We start from the raw sequence: 17,824 nt of genomic DNA, 5'->3' as shown, positions 1-17,824 counted from the left end.
GAAAATGCTTAAATATCAGCTTGTTCTTTTAGCTTCAGAGTTTAGAAGGGGCTTCTGCTGTTCATTTTTTGAATGAATTAAGAGGAGTGGGGGCGGTCTGATTGTCCTTTCCCATACTAGATTTGAATAAATCTTCATTTCAGGATGGATGAGCAGAAAAAAAGTCATTTGATAGTCTTTGAAAAATATTCATTATAAAAGAAGTGTCATTATAAGTATCCTGAAGATACTGTTAAATAAAGTCTTGACAGTATAGAAAATTGAATGAAAGATGTAAATTCATTTGAGAAAAAGGCTAGAGGAAGAGGAGAAAAATTTGAAGAATGAGGGATAAGCTATAGTTCCAGCAGCAAAAGACAGTCTTCCCTACCAGTTCTAGTAAAAAAGAAGGAAAGAAAAAAAAGAAAAGAAAAAAAATTGCAGAAAAGAACTTGATCCAGGTGGGAATTTTGCCCTTTCCTGAAACAGTTTTCTAGTTGGGTATCAGACTGGTTAGGTTTGAGTCATGTGCTCTCCCTGGTTCGTGTACTTAACGTATGAGGTTTGTTATTGAGAGAAAGAAGTAGGGAAAAAATTCCAAAAATAGTAACTGTGACATCTGCTAAAAGAGAAGAAAAGGACTTTTACAAGACACATCTAAAGGAGATTGGAAGAAATTAAAAATTTATTCTTGAGTTAATGATAAAAAAATATGAATGGCAAGATTCATTACTGATAAAATTGAACTTCAGGTAAGAATGATTTAAAAGCACTAAGAGAGTAATTATATTTCGATACAAGTTATGATCATTAGTGCTCATAAAATTATCTCATCTTTATGCATTAACAGTACCAAAGAAGAGAAGGCACAGTATTACAGATATGGAGAAAAGTTAAATAAAATCGAAGTAGAATTTCTGCCTGTAGTAATGATAGACTATATTATTAGGACTAGTCTTCGTTAGAAGCAAATAAGAATAAAATATTCAACTTTAAGGGTATTGGAGATCTAATGAGGTAGGAAGGAATTACTGGGCCAAGATCTGGCAGAAGATGAAAATCCAAAGATTTGAGCCTCGCATTTTAAGTTATTTTGCCCCAGTAGCTTTTGCAAAGCCAACAGAAGTAGTGGAGAGGCTGAGCAGCACTTTTGACAGCCTCACTGACCTAAGAGGACAGAAGATGGAGGTCAGGGCCTACCAAGTGGGGGATATCTCTTAAACACTCTGCTGTTTGGGCTGGTAACTTAAAGAGCTACACCTTAGGAATAAGAGTGAACAAAAAGTAAATCAGCTCTGGTGGAGGCTGGAGCACAGCTTTGAGTCATTTGTGAGGGTCAGAAAAAATTGTCAGTCCCTGGATTAATGAAGTCTAGTACCCCCAGCCATATGTCGAAAACAAAGGAAAGTATCTGGAGGATTTGTTTCTTAGGCTTCAAAATTTTTATATAGAGAGCTCATTAAATACTATATCCAGTATATAATTAAAGATGACCAGCACTCTAAGGAAACTGAACAACATGAGTGAGAACCAGGGGTGGAAAAAAAACATCAGAGCTTCATTTATTATAATTACTATTAGAGGCTTTAAATAGCAATGTTTATTTTGTTCTTGGGGGATAAGAGAAAAGTTTGAATATTTTAGTGGAGAACTGGAAATTATAAAAATTGAAATCATGTATTTGAAAATGAACCAAAAAGAAATTCTCAAATGGGAAAATATAATAGCTGAAATCCAAAACTAAATAAATAGGTTTACTAACAGGTTTAGACCCCGAAGAAGACAGAATTCATGATCTTGGAAATAGGTTAGAAGAACATATCTATAATGAAAATGGAAAGGGAAAGAAATAAAAAAAAAAATAGAAAGTGTGACAAGTTCTACTTTAATTGAACCCCAGGAGAGAAGAGAGGAAATGGAGCTAAGACAATATTTGGAGAGATACTTGCTGAGAGTTTTACAAAATTGTTGAGAGAACTGATTCGGAGATTCAGGAAGTCCAATCCAAGCAGAATAAAAAAAGGAATCCACATTGGAGTGAAATGGCTGATAATTTAAACAAAACAAAACAAATGTAGCTAGACATGTCACATTACTTTCAAAGGAGGGGTAGAAAGTCCTATGGCTGGCTTCTCAGCAAAAAAAGGAGATCATAAGACCACATAGACTGCAGGGGAAAAATAATAGCCAATCAATAATTGTATACTCAGTACAGTGTTCTTCAAGATTGAAGTTGAATACACATTTACACACAAAAACCTGAGGGAATTCATTTAAACCTTCACAAAAGGTAATCTTGAAGGATTTGTTTTGGGTAGAAGAAAAATGATTCTGATGGAAGATTAGAAATGAAGGAAGGAATGAAGAGCAGCAAAAATGGTTAAGTAAATCTAAATGAATATTGACTCTATAAGATAAAAATATAAACTTGTAGGACTAGATAGCAGCATAAAAGAAGATACCTAGCTCCCTAAAGAGTCTGAAATATTTGGAGAATTGAAGTTTGACTTTTTGGAAAATAGTTTATACCAATAACTTGGCAACTAGTGAAGTTTACTTCAGTGGTATTGTGAGCAAAACCTCTTTTCTGGGGACATGGTTCAATGTATGATTATTAACAAAGTTTGCATATCTCAACTAGAATTCGTTATGAGGTGTGAAAACTGGGGAGTATATGGCCTAGTCACTAAGGGAAATCTTATTTCGGAAAAACATGAATTGTGTCCCCAAATCTGTCTTCTTGTTCCTAATAGTTAAGACAAAGAAATTTATTGTAGTCCAGGTTTTTTGTTTTGTAAAATTACTTACAGAGAAGATTGAAGTTTAATGAATTTATTAAGCTTCTAAATTATGCACAAAATACTATCTTGCTGTATTTACAGCCAGCAATTCATATTCCATTGTGCTTTTATCGAGCAAAAGATTTTGTGTGTGTGTGTTAACCATTTTGGCAGTTTTGTCAAGTTAAGAGATTGGGGTAGATCATCTATAAGGTTTTTTTAAAAAGTAGTCAAATCTTGTTTTATCCTGTATATAATTTTTTGATTAGTGTGCAGCTCATTTTATTGGCAAAAATTGTTTATGTGGTGCCTTCTGTAAAAATGCTAATATCTGAAAATTAGTATACATAAATTTATTCAGTAACTTTTTAAAAAATTACAGGTTTGCTTTCTTTTATAATGAAGATGTTTTTAGGCTACTAGTGTGGCTTAGGGTATCATTTTGAAATTAAATTAATCATTATATAACATCAACTAATAGGATATAGTCCAAACTTCATAGCGTAGCCTATAATCATCATTAATTTATCTTTTGCTCATCTTGCCAATTTCATTATTTACTATTCTTTTTACCCCCACTAGTCATAAACATTTGTTTGTTTCCTAAATATAAACTGTTCTTGCATTTTAATGTAATTTGGGGGAATTGTTTTTAACATGGAATACTAGTCAGTATTGCCTTGTTTGCCTATAAATTTCTAACCCTTTCTTCAAGACTCATTTCAGTCTGATCCCTCTTCATTAGTTAATTCTGTTTGCACAGGCAAAATTAGGAGCTCTGTTTTGTGTTCCATTATCATGTTATACTCTCTTCTATTCTAATAAATAACAATAGCAGTTCTTTATTTTCATATCAGTCTCTAACAGAAGACTTCTGAACAACTTGAGGACTGGGATTGGGTCTTTTTGATATCTGTCCCCAAAGATGAGTATATAGTAGGTATTTGAATTGTTTGCTGAATGAACAAAGAATGATATGATAGAGAAATTAGTAGCAAAGGAATCTGTGAAATCAACTGGGAGAAGATATCTCGAAAGCAAACTGGTATCCTTTATTTGGTGGGCGTTGAAGGGTGGGGAGTAGAATACATTGTGTTTAGAAACCATGGCATCCTCTGACTTTGAATTTGCCATATTAGCAAGATCATTTTGCAGCCACATTATTTTTGCTTAAAATCTGTCAGTGAAATTTCTGAAGGAAATAAAACCACTTTTAAATAAAATTTCCTGTGTGTTTATACTAATTTATTTATTTTTTTAATTTTAGGAAACACTCCTTTACATCTTGCTGTGATGTTAGGAAATAAAGGTTAGTAAATATTTCGTTTCTTATGTTTGACTTCACTCATGTAATTTCAAATTTATTTAAAAATTTTTAAACTGAATTTTGTTTTTTGAGTTTTTCAAAATTTACATGATTATTTTATTTGCTAATTGAGTTAGGATTCAGTATATTAAAAATAATATTTTCTCGGGCTCCTGGGTGGCTCAGACGGTTGGGCGTCTGCCTTTGGCTCAGGTCGTGATCCCGGGATCCTGGGATCAAGTCCCACATCGGGCTCCCTGCTGAGTGGGGAGCCTGCTTCTCCCTCTGCCTCTGCCTGCCGCTCCCTGTGCTTGTGCTCTCTCTCTCTGTCAAAAAAAAAAAAAAAAAAATCTTTAAAAATAATACTTTCTCATTTTCCATAGTTCATCTTAAGACTTAATGGAAATCCTATACTAATTTTATGCTTTTGAAACTTTTTTTAAATTATTTTGTTATTTTATCAAGTAAGTATTTATAAATTTGTTAATTATTATCCCTTTAATATTCAAAGAGTTTATAAGATTCTTTAATAACAAGATTCTTGTTTTGTATATCTAAACTCAGAAGGCTAACCTTTTGTATATTAGATGATTGTAAGAACTTGTTTATTCTTTAATTAAAAAACCTTCATAGGTGATTTAAAAGATTTACTTTTTTAAAAATGATTTTATTTGAGAGAGAGAGTACACACGTGTGTGAGCATGAGCAGGGGGAGGGGCGGAGGCAAAGGGAGAGGGAGAAGCAAACCCACTGAGCAGGGATCCCGGATGCAGGCCTGATCCCAGGACCCTGAGATGGTTAATTGACTGAGCCACCCAGGTGCCCCTAAGAGATTTACTTTTTAAGGCTATTCATAGAAGTAAAAAAACCTTCCCACTAATCCTGGAAAGTGAGGATTTCAGATAGAGGATTGGCAACATTTTGATGCTGGATTTTAAAATTTTAGATGTGTTTAATAAAAATCTTTTAAAAACATACAGTCTTAAATTTTTAAACAGGGTAATGAATTTTTGTTAACACTTTTCTTTCTGGTGACCTAGAAGTAATATTCTGGAACATCTGTTATTGATACATAGTATAATACAGTTGGTGTAAACATTTGATCTGAATGTATGCAGATCCCAGGAGTGTTACCAGAACTTGCTTTGTTGGAAACAAAATTCTTTCATTAGTTTGGTTTTTAAGTTTATACGCTTAAGCATATGATCTGCAGACTAATTTAATTTTGATTTTAATTTTATACAAATTGGTGACTCAAATATTTTTTAGTTCTTTTTTTTTTTAAATACCTTCTTGCAAGGAATACTCACTTAAGTAACTTCTTTTTTTTTTTTGATGTTTAAGTTTTTTCTTTTTTTTAAAAAATTTTATTATGTTACCTTAATCACCATACATTACATCATTAGTTTTTGATGTAGAGTTCCATGATTCATTGTTTGCGTATAACACCCAGTGCTCCATTCAATACGTGCCCTCTTTAATACCCATCACCAGGCTAACCCATCCCCCCACCCCCTCCCCTCTAGAACCCTCAGTTTGTTTCTCAGAGTCCATAGTCTCTCATGGTTCGTCTCCCCCTCCTATTTCCCCCCCTTCATTTTACCCTTCCTGCTATCTTCTTTTTTAAAAAAATGTAATGTATCATTTGTTTCAGAGGTACAGGTCTGTGATTCAACAGTCTTACACAATTCACAGCGCTCACCATAGCACATACCCTCCCCAGTGTCTATCACCCAGCCACCCCATCCCTCCCACCCCCCACTACTCCAGCATCCCTCAGTTTGTTTCCTGAGATTAAGAATTCCTCATATCAGTGAGTAACTTCTAAGTAAAGAGAAATTAAGAGGCTACATATTATAGAAACTCAAGAAATGAGTACTAGCTAAATCTTAGGAAGAGAAATAACCAAGACTATATGAGGAATCAGCCATTCTCCCCCACCTCCCCCACCACCGTCTCTTTCTACCTACCTGCTTACCTACCATCTGTCTATCTCTATGGTGTGTCTGCTGTTCTTTATATATATCGTAAATTACATTTATTATATATAACACTAAGAGGAAGACAAAGCAAATGTGATAAAATGTTAACAACTATTGAACCTTAGTATAGAGTATTTGAATGTTCATTGTGATCGTCTTTCTGTTTTTCTGTATATTTGAAAATTTTTATAATACAGTATTGAAAGAAAAACAGAAATGGTACTGTTATGCTTTATCATAGATTTACATTAGCCTGTCTAAATTATGTTTCACAGAATATAAGTTTTATGGCATACTGATAAATGTTGAGAGGAAAATAGTATTTCCAGGTCAAGTCAATTTGGAAAATAGTGGGTTAATAAGTTTTAAGCAGTTTTTTATTGCGGACTTTCTTAGAACTTTAATTATGGTAATATGCATTGTGACCTTCTAAGTTGGGGCAGGTGTTGGATATAGTTGTTGTTCCCCATAGTTATTTGATTTGCTTTTTTCCACATGTATCCTGAGAGACTAGAGTTCTGTGGAATGTATTTTTGGGAAACAGTTGGTTAGATGATTCAGGATCTGCAAATAATATCAATATTTGATTTTTCTGAGTCCTTTTCATGTAGAGTAGGTACAGCAGTTAATGTACTGATCCATTTACTTTTTTTTTAGCTACATACTCTTTTTTGCTTTTTTCTTTATGGCCTTTTCATATTTTTGAGATTTGGTTACACAGGAGCAATATTGAAATGTGTAGTGGAAGATAAAACATCTACCTTATTAATTCTGTAAATTACTTTTGCATTGTACCACTCTTCAGTCTATGGCACTCCATCCTCTTTTATCTTCTTCCTTAGATAAATATAATATACCTTTATTGATTTCATTTTTGAAGGAAAACTTGCTATTTGTATACTTGTTTGTAAACACAGTAGAAATACCCAGGGAGCTCAAATAATATTTGTTGATTGACTTAAAAAGGGATATCCTAGGACTTTTACACTATTATTTACTTTTCTCATTCATCTTAATAACCTTATTTTTTTCATCATTAAAGTCTGATTTTTTTCTGAATTTCTGGGTGTGTTGACCATGTTGGCCTTCTAGACTGGGAAGTTACTGAATTATGGATTTGAGTTGAAATGGAAAGAACATTATACTTTAAGAAGAATTCAGGAATCTTTAGAAAATGAGATAGAAAAGTAATCTTTACTTCTTATCCTTTTGGTTGGATATCAGAGAAAGATTCATCAAACCAGTTGCACCTTTTAATTCATTCTTCTGGATCTGCAGTTTCTGTATAATTTTTTTCCCTGGAATACCTCTAGAGTTAGTATGATTTCTTACTCTCATGAGTCTCTCTCTGGGTGTTCTTTTGTCTTTGCACTGTCCTATTTATCCTATTCTCTCTCTTTATATTTTATTGTATTTATAGCTCTTGCTTATTTGTATGTGATTTCTGTTCCTCATAATTTCATTTTATCCAGACTCCTCAAGTCCTAACTTCTTTGTGGCACATTTATGCATTTTTTTTAAGCCTTAGTGCCTGGTTGTTAACTACCTTGTTTTTTTATTACTCATTGTTAAAATTACTAGGAGAGGCATTTGATTGATCCTGCTTTTTTTTTAATGTATCAGAATATGTCATAGGTGACTGGCATATTTATGAATATCTGACTTTTTTTTAGTTGCTTATTTCTGTATCAGTTGAATTGTGATGGGTGAGTGAAGGGCAGCCATTCAGCAGGGTTTATGACATATCAGAAAACATAACTGATATGTCTGGCATATATATACGTATATGTCTATATATGTATATATATCATACCAATCTTATACCTTAGTTTACACAACTGGGATATTGCTTTAAATTGTCCATCTTGCTTTTTAATAATTTTAAGTTAAAAATTTTAAATGATTTTAGGCTATTACTATATACTTATTGAAACAATTGAAATAATACAGTACAAAGACATAAAAACGTATCGTCTCTTCTACTTTTTTTTCCTGATGTAATTAACATTAGTAGCCTAGTGGGTATCCTTGCACTCCTTTCTCTTTATTTGTATAACACAGGGGCTTAGTTTGTTTTTACTGAAGTTGAATCACCATACATAGTACTTTGCTATATTTTTCTTTTCACTCAAAAGTTTATCATGAAATAGTTCCATAAGTTTGTAGATATTTATCCATGTTTATGTTCCCCTAACTTCTTTATACCTACACACATACACACTTGCATAAAACCCCATGATGGTAGGTGTCTTGGATAATCCATTTTATTTATTTTAAAAAATTCTTTTTAGCTGGGCTGTCATCCTCTTTCCTTGTTAACCTCCTTCTTTCTTTTTTTTTTTTAAGTTTTTATTTAAATTCCAGTTAGTTAACAGAGTAATATTAGTTTTAGTTGTAGAATTTATTATTTATTTATTTTTTAAGATTTTATTTATTTATTTGACAGAGAGAGACACAGCGAGAGAGGGAACACAAGCAGGGGGAGTGGGAGAGGGAGAAGCAGGCTTCCCGCAGAGCAGGGAGCCCGATGTGGGGTTCAATCCCAGGACCCTGGGATCATGACCTGAGCCGAAGGCAGACACTTAACAACTGAGCCACCCACGTGCTCCAGTTGTAGGATTTAGTGATTGATCACTTACATACAACACCCTGTACTCATTACAAGTGCTCTCCTTAATACCCACCACCCATTTAAACCATCCCACTGCCCACCTCCCTTCCAATAACCCTCAGGTTGTTCTCTATAGTTGAGAGTCTCTTATCTGCTTTGCCTCACCCCGCCCAACCCCCCATGTTTATCTCTTTTCCTTCTGAAATTCCACCTGAGTGAAATCATATGGTACTTGTCTTTCTCTGACTTATTTCGCTGAGCATAATACTCTCTAGCTCCATCCATATCATTGCAAAATGGCAAGATTTCGTTCTTTTTGATGGCTGAGTAATATTCCATTGTATATATATAGCACCTCTTCTTTATCCATTCATCAGCCAGTGGGCATTTGGGCTCTTTATAATTTGGCTATTGTTGGTAATGCTGCTATAAACATCAGGGTGCATGTACTCCTTTGAATCAGTATTTTTGTATCCTTTGGGTAAATACCTAGTAGTTTAATTGCTGGATCATAGGGTAGTTCTATTTTTTAAATTTTTGAGGAACCTCCATACTGTTTTCCAGAGTGGCCGAACCAGTTTGCATTCCCACCAACAGTGTAAGAGGGTTCCCTTTTCTCCACATCCTCGCCAGTACCTGTTGTTTCCTGTGTTGTTAATTTTAGCTATTCTGACAGGTGTGAGGTGATATGTCATTGTAGTTTTGATTTGTATCTCCCTGATGATGAGTGATATTGAGCATCTTTTCATGTGTCTGTTGGCCATTTGGATGTCTTCTTTGGAAAAATGTCTATTCATGTCTTCTGCCCATTTGTTAACTGGATTATTTGTTTTTTGGCTGTTGAATTTTATGCATTCTTTATATATTTTGGATACCAAACCTTTATCAGATATGTCATTTGCAAATATCTTCTCCCATTCCATAGGTTGCCTTTTATTTCTGTTGATTATTTCCTTTGCTGTGCAGAAGCTTTTTATTTTGATGAAGTAAAAAGTAAGTTCATTTTTGCTTTTGTTTCCCTTGCCTCAGGAGACATATCTAGAAAGAAGTTGCCAGCCGATGTCAAGGAGGTTGCTGCCTGTGTTCTCCTCTAGGATTTTGATGGTTTCAGGTCTCACATTTAGGTCTTTCATCCATTTTGAATTTATTTTTTATTTTTGTATATAGTGTAAGAAGGTGGTCCAGTCTCATTCTTCTGCATGTCACTGTCCAGTTTTCTCAACACCATTTGTTAAATGTCCTTTTTTTCATTGGATATTCTTTCCTGCTTTGTTGAAGATTAGTTGACCATAAAGTTGTGGGTCCATTTCTGGGTTTTGTATTCTGTTCCATTGATCTATGTGTCTGTTTTTGTGCCAGTACCATACTGTTTTGATCACTGCAGCTTTGTAATATAACTTGAAGTCCAGAATTTTGATGCCTCAGCTTTGCTTTTCTTTTTCAGTGTTGCTTTGGCTATTTGGGGTCTTTTGTGGTTCCATACAGATTTTAGGATTGTTTGTTTTAACTCTGTGAAAAATGCTGTTGGTATTTTGGTAGGGATTGCATTAAATGTGTAGATTGCTTTGGGTGGTATAGACATTTTAACAATATGTGTTCTTCCCATCCATGAACATGGAATATCTTTATATTTCTTTGTGTCAGCTTCAGTTTCTTTCATAAGTGTTTTATAGTGTTCAGAGTATAGCTCTTTTACCTCTTTGGTAGATTTATTTCTAGGTATCGTATGGTTTTTGGTGCATTGATAAATGGGATTGATGCCTCGATTTCTCTTTTTGTTGCTTCATTATTGGTGTATAGAAATGCAACAGATTTCTGTACATTGAATTTGTATCCCAGGCTTTACTGAATTTGTGTATCAGTTCTAGCAGTTTTTTGGTAGAGTCTTTTGGGTTTTCTATGTAGAGTGTCATGTCATCTGCAAATAGTGAAAGTTTGACTTCTTCCTTGCTGATTTTGGATGCATTTTATTTCTTTTTGTTGTCTTATTGCTGAGGCTAAGACTTCTAGTACTGTGTTAAATAACAGTGGTGAGAGTGGACATCCCTATCTTGTTCCTGACAATAGAGGGAAAGCTCTCAGTTTTTCCCCATTGAAGATAATATTGGCTGTGGTTTTTTCATATATGGCCTTTATTATGTTGAGGTATGTTCCCTCTATCCCTACTTTGTTGAGGGTTTTTATCATGAATGGATGTCGTACTTTGTCAAATATCTTTTCTGTATCTATTGAGAGGATCATATGATTCTTATCCTTTCTTTTATTAATGTGGTGTATCACATTGATTGATTTGTGAATATTGAACCACCCTTGCAGCCCAGGAGTAAATCCCACTTGATCATGGTGAATGATCCTTTTAATGTACTGTTGGATTTGATTTACTAGTATTGTGTTGAGAATTTTTGCATCCATGTTCATCAGGGATATTAGCCTGTAGTTCTCTTTTTTAATGGAGTCTTTATCTGGTTTTGGAATTGGGATAATACTGGCCTCATAAAATGAGTTTGAAAGTTTTCCTTCCATTTCTATTTTTTGGAGTAGTTTGAGAAAAATAGGTATTAATTGTTCTTTAAATGTTCAGTAGAACTCCCCTGGGAAGCTGTCTGGTCCTAGACTTTTGATTACTGATTCAGTTTCTTTGCTGGTTATTGGTCTGTTCAAGTTTTCTGTTTCTTATTGCTTTAGTTTTGGTAGTTTATATGTTTCTAGGAATTTATTACTTCCAGGTTGCCTGATTTGTTGGCATATAATTTTTCATAATGTTCTGTTATAATTGCTTGTATTTCTGTAGTGTTGCTTGTTATATCTCCTTTCTCATTTGTGATTTTATTTATTTGGGTCCTTTCTCTTTTCTTTTTGCTAAGTCTGGCTAGGTATTTATCAATTTTATTAATTTTTTCAGGGAACCAGCTCCTGGTTTCATTGATCAGTTCTACGTTTTTAGTTTCTATATCATTTTTCTGCTCTAATCTTTATTATTTCCCTTCCTCTTCTGGCTTTAGGCTTTGTTTGTTGTTCTTTTTCTAGCTCCTTTTGGTATAAGGTTAGGTTGTTTATTTGAGAGTTTTCTTGCCTCTTGAGGTTAGGCCTGTATTGCTATATACTTCCCTCTTATGACTGCTTTTGCTCTACCCCAAATGTTTTGGACCATTGCGTTTTCATTTTTATTTGTTTCCTTGTATTTTTTTTTTATTTCTCCTTTAATTTTCTGGTTGACCCATTCATTCTGTAGTAGCACATTCTTTAACCTCCATGTATTTGTGGTCTTTCCAAATTTTTACTTGTGGTTGACTTGAAGTTTCATAACGTTGTGGTCAGAAAAGATGCATGGTATGATCACGATCTTATTTATTGAGGCCTGATTTGTGACCTAGTATGTGATATCTTCTGGAGAATGTACCATGTACACTTGAAAAGAACATAATATTTTGCTACTTTAGAATGAAATGTTCCGAGGGCGCCTGGGTGGCTCAGTTGGTTGGGCGACTGCCTTCGGCTCAGGTCATGATCCTGGAGTCCCTGGATCGAGTCCCGCATCGGGCTCCCTGCTCGGCGGGGAGTCTGCTTCTCCCTCTCCCACTCCCCGTTTGTGTTCCCTCTCTCGCTGTGTCTTTCTCTGTCAAATAAATAAATAAAATCTTTAAAAAAAAAAAAAAAAGAATGAAATGTTCCGAATATGTATCTGTTAAGTCTGTCTGGTCCAGTGTGTCATTCAAAGCCAGTGTTTCCCTGTTGATTTTCTACTTAGATGATCTGTCCATTGATGTAAGTGGGGTGTTAAAGTCCCCTACTATTATTACATTATTATCAATGAGTTCTTTTTTTTTTTTAAAAGATTCCATTTATCCACTTGACGGAGAGAGACACAGTGAGAGAGGGAACACAAGCAGGGAGAGTGGGAGAGGGAGAAGCAGGCTTCCCGCCGAGCAGGGAGCCCAAGTTCTTTTTCTAAAAGATTTTATTTATTTATTTGACAGAGAGAGACACAGTGAGAGAGGGAACACAAGCAGGGGGAGTGGGGGAGGGAGAAGCAGGCTTCCTGCCGAGCAGGGAGCCCAACGTGGGGCTCGATCCTAGGACCCTGGGATCATGACCTGAGCCGAAGGCAGAGCTTAATGACTGAGCCACCCAGTGCCCCTCAATGAGTTCTTTTATGTTTGTTATTGTTTTGTATATTTGGATGCTCCTACGTTAGGGGCATAAATATTTACAGTTCTTAGGTCTTTTTGTTGGATAGTCCCCTTTATTATGATATAGTGCCCGTCTTCATCTCTTGTTACAGTCTTTGGTTTAAAATCTAGTTTGTCTGATGTAAGTATTGTTACTCTGGCTTTCTTTTGATGTCCATTTGCATGATAAATGTTTCTCTGTCCTCTCACTTTCAATCTGCAGGTGTCTTTGGTCCAAAATGAGTCTCTAGGCAGCATATAGATGGATCTTGTTTTTTAATCCATTCTGACACCCTGTGTCTTTTGATTGGAGCATTTAGTACAATTACATTCAGAATTATTATTGGTACATATTAGTGCCATTTTATTACTTGTTTTGTCATTGTTCCTGGAGATTTTCTCTGTTCCTTTCTAGTCTTTGTCATTTTGGTCTTTCCTTCCCACTCAGAGAGTCCCCTTTAATATTTTTTGCAGGGTTGGTTTAGTGTTTACAAAGTCCTTTAGCATTTGTTCATCTGGGGAACGCTTTATCTCTCCTGTTCTGAATGATAACCTTGCTGGATAGAGTATTCTTCGCTGCAGACTTTTCCCATTCAGCATGTTGAATATATCATGCCACTGGCTTCTGGCTTCTCAAGTTTCTGTGGAGAGATCTGCTGCTAACTTATGGGTGTTCCCTTGTAAGTTAGGGACTTCCTTTGTCTTGATGCTTTTAGGATTTTTTCTTTATCACTATATTTTGCAAATTTAACTGCAATATGTCTTGCTGTTGGCCTGCTTTTGTTGATTTTGTTGGGAGTTCTATGTGCCTCCTGAATTTGGATATCTTTTTTCCCCCAGGTTAGAGAAGTTTTCAGCTATTATTTCCTCAAATAAACCTTCTGCTCCCTTTTCTCTCTCTTCTTCTGAGACTCCTATGATACAAATGTTACTACGTTTGATGGAATCAATGAGTTCCCTAAGTCTACTCTCGTGTTCCTTTGCTCTTTTTTTTTTTTTTGCTTTTTAATTTTTTTTAATTCCTTTTTTTTTTTTTTTTTTAGATTGTATTTATTTGAGAGAGAGAGTGAGCAAGAGAGAGCACAAGCCAGTGGAGGGGCTTAGGGAGTGGGAGGAGCAGACTCCCCACGGAGCAGAGAGCCTCGTGTGGGACTCGATCCCAGGACCCTGGGATCATGACCTGAGCTGAAGGCAGATGTTTAACCAACTGAGCCATCCAGGCGCCCTATTTTCCATAATTCTATCTTCTGTTTCACTTATTCATTACTCTGCTTCTTCCATCCTTGTCGTCATTACATCCAGTCACTTTTGAATTTCAGATACGGCATTTTTCTTTTCTGCCTGATTGTTTTTTAGTTCTTTTATTTCTGTGGTAAGGGTCTTCCTGATGTTTTCTATGGTTTTCTCAAGCCCGGTGAGTATTCTTATAATTGTTGCTTTAAATTCTGTATCAGGCCTATTACTTATATCTGTTTCAATTAGATCTCTGGCTGTGACTTTTTCCTGTTTTTTCTTTTGGGATGAATTCCTCCATCTTGGCATTTTGTATAGGTCTCTGTGTTCCTCTCTGTGTTAGAAAATCCTTTTATGTTTCCTGCTCCTGTGAGTAATGGGACTTTATGAAGAAGAGGTCATACAATGTCCAGGGTCTGGTGCTTCAGGAAGTGCCTCTGGTGTGTGCTGCCTGCACTATGCTGCTGCATTTTCTCTGCCCTGTCCCTCAGGTCAGTCGTCTGGAGAGGCTCTCCTTGCCTGCAGTGGACAGCGTTTGGACCTTGGCCAGAGTGTGGCAGGTTTTAACTGGGCATGCTCTGGTTTGCTTGTTAAGTGAGACCTGATGCTATTTCCAGTAGAGTTGAAGCTTTGCAGAACTGTGGTCAGTAGACGTGGTGTGTGTGTGGGTTTGTGCTGGTCTTCTGTGGGGAGGGGCCTGCTGTGCTGGTCATTAGGCACACTTGGCCTGAGAAAAGGAGCACCAGCAGAGCGTGGTGGGGCAAGATCTGGTGTAAGCAGGTTAGGCAGCCAATCTTGGCACTGTGCTGTTTACTGAAGTTGGTTTATGCTGAGGGGCAGGGGAGGGAAATGGCTCCAGCCAACTCCTTTGTCCCCAGAGAGGGGAGTCCATGTCTGCTACTCTCAGGGAAGCCCTTCCAGAAAAGCAAATAATTTCCCCTCATGTGTCCTAGACGTTTTTGAGATCCCTGTTTTCACATTGTCTGTCTCCAGGTTGCTTGCCTGCCTGGAGCAGCACTATGTACTTTGGGCTCTATCACAGCCAAGCCTGCTTACTTTTAAGATTTTTAAAAATTAATTAATTAATTAATTAATTAATTTAGAGAGTGCACACATGAGTGGGGGGAGGGGTAGAGGGGGATGGAGAGGTAGAGAATCTCAAGCAAACTCTCACTGAGTATAAACCTGATGCAGGGCTCAATCTCAGGACCCAGAGATCATGACCTGAGCCAAAACCACGAGTTGGATGCTTAACCAACTGAGCCACGCAGGTGCCCCCAGGCCTGCTTACTTTTAAAACTTCAAACTTTAGGGACCCAGTGTGGCGGGGACCTGTGCTGGTCTTCTGTGTAAGGGTCTTGCTGCCCTGGAACCAATGCAGGTTTGACCTAGAAGGGCAGTGGTGCCAGCATTCAGGGGTGTGGTATTTGGAGCAAAGCAGGCTAAACAGCCAGTGTCCAGTGTCCGGATTAGCCGCCCTTAGCAGGTGTGTCTGCACTTAACGCTGAGGGGCAGGGGAATGAAATGGTGCCCGCGGGCTCCTTTGTCCACTGAGAGGCAGTGCTGTCACAGATGTGCTCCAGGAAGAGTGAACAGTCTCCCCCCACGTGCCCTAGGTGATCCTCAGATTGTGTTGTCTTCCCAGGGATTGCTTGCCTGCCTTCTCTCCAGTAGTAGGGCAGTACCCTCAGGTCTCTATGCCAGCCAAGGCCAGGGACCTCCAAAACTCCAGTCTTTGAGCCCTGCTGAGTGCAAAACCTCATGAGAATCAGCCCCTCTCATTTTCCCAGCCAGTGGCTTTGGGGAAGTAGTCTCCTTGTGCTTATCCCTGTGTGCTCCACTCTCTCACCTTTCTCTGTAACCAGGGCTCTCTTCCCTCCCGAGCATCCATGATCCTTTTCTCTCTCAAACGACTTCTCTGCACTTCCCACCTTCCTTGATGTGGCCTTTTCTCTCCCTCTAGTTGCGTAGTTTGTTCTGTCAGTCCTCAGGTCAAGTTCTTGGGTATTCAGAATGATTTGATGATCACAATGAACATTCTGATACTCTCTGCCTAGGTTCAGTAGTTGTTACCATTTTATCATATTTGCTCTGTTTTTCTCTTAGTGTTGTATATATTATTTTTGCTGTATCATTTGAAAGTTCAATGTAGACATCATGACATTTTACCACCAAATACCTTAGCTTGCATCTCTAAGAATAAAGACATTCTCTTTCATAACCACAATATCATTATCACACTTTTTTTTAAAAAAGATTTTATTCGTTTGACAGAGAGAGAGAGGGAGAGAGCACAAGCAGGGGGGAGCGGCAGACAGAGGGAGAGGGAGAAACAGGCTCCTTGCTAAGCAGAGAGCCCAACATGGGCTCGATCCGGGACCCTGGGATCATGACCTGAACTGAAGGCAGATGCTTAACCGACTGAGCCATGCAGGCACCCCTATCATTATCACACCTAAGAAAATTAATAATATTATTATAATCTCTAATATCTAATCATACTTTAATTTTTCCAGTTCCAAAAATTTCTTTTATTTGTGCTTTATATTGAATCAAGAACCAATTAAGATTTACTCATTGCATTTGGTTGTTATGTCACTTTATTTTAATCTAGAAAAGTTTGCCTGCTTGTTTTTCTTCCTTTGTATTTCACTTTTTGAATAGCGTGCCCAATCAATTTGTAGAATGTCTCCCATCTCAGATTTGCCTGATTATTTTCTCATGTTGTAATTTAACTTGTTCCTTATCATGTATCTTTTCTGCAAATTGAAAATTAGGTATCAAGGCTTGATTTGATTCAAGTTAAATATTTCTGGAAAGAATACTGCATAGGTGATGTTATGAACTTTATATTACATCACATTAGAAACATATAATGTCAAGTTATGCCACTATTAATGCCACCATGTTTAGTCATTTGTTTAGGCTGATGATCTCCAGTTATCTTCACTAGAGAGGAACATTTTTCTCTTTATAATTAGTAAGTGATCTTGGGATAATACTTTGGTATCATGTGAATATCCTGTTTTCCAGCACCATATCATTTTACATAGTGGCCTTAGAATTCATTGAGGACATTTGCCTAAATCAGTTATTACTTTGGTGTTGTAATATACTGATTTTCAAATTCTACCATTTCTTCTACATTTATTAGCTGGCATTTTTCTGTAATTGATTGTTTTAGTTTAATGTGTTATAACTAATCATTATTCTTTTTGATGCTCAGTTTCCCAAATTTGGCCAGTAGCTGACCATTTGGCCTGGTTCCTATGTCCTTTTGATATGACACTATTCTTAAAAAATGGCTGGCTATTACTCTAGTGGTATAGATGCATTCCATTAGTCAGTCTTTCCCCCATGGTAGATATTCATTTAGTTTCCAGTATACTTGCCATTATAAACTGCTAGAATATACATTCTTATACATATATTCTCTCTCCCTCTTTTTTTTAGGGGGGTGGAGAGGGAAAGAAGGTTGGGGGGAGGGGCAGAGGGAGAGAGAATCTTAAGCAGAACACACCAGCACAGAGCCCTATGCAGGGCTTGATCTCACGAAATCAAGAGTTAGATGCTTAACCGACTGAGCCACCCAGGAGCCCCTCTTGTACCTATATTCTTAAATACTACTGTAGACTTTCTTAAGCACCTTTGTGAAATTTCTATATTTATTTTACTTTATTCTAATAAAACTCAGTATAGTTATTCCTAGTGCTATATGCTGATATAGTTATTCCTTCTATAACTAGGAATCACATTCTTCTTCC

General features: G+C 36.6%; 1 protein-coding gene across 1 annotated transcript in view; it reads left to right on the top strand.

The window, feature by feature from the left end:
* ANKRD13C (ankyrin repeat domain 13C) overlaps positions 1-17,824 on the top strand; it is a 94,427-nt gene that overhangs the window by 15,567 nt on the left and 61,036 nt on the right. The window contains exon 2 of the mRNA XM_021678111.2: positions 4,027-4,068. Coding sequence (XP_021533786.1) covers positions 4,027-4,068 — 42 coding nt within the window. The remainder of the gene's footprint in view (positions 1-4,026; positions 4,069-17,824) is intronic.

This window comes from Neomonachus schauinslandi, chromosome 4 (assembly GCF_002201575.2).
Source record: "Neomonachus schauinslandi chromosome 4, ASM220157v2, whole genome shotgun sequence".
NCBI lineage: Eukaryota > Metazoa > Chordata > Mammalia > Carnivora > Phocidae > Neomonachus > Neomonachus schauinslandi.
The sequence above is the reverse complement of the archived record's forward strand: the minus strand, read 5'-3'. Positions and strand labels throughout refer to the sequence as shown.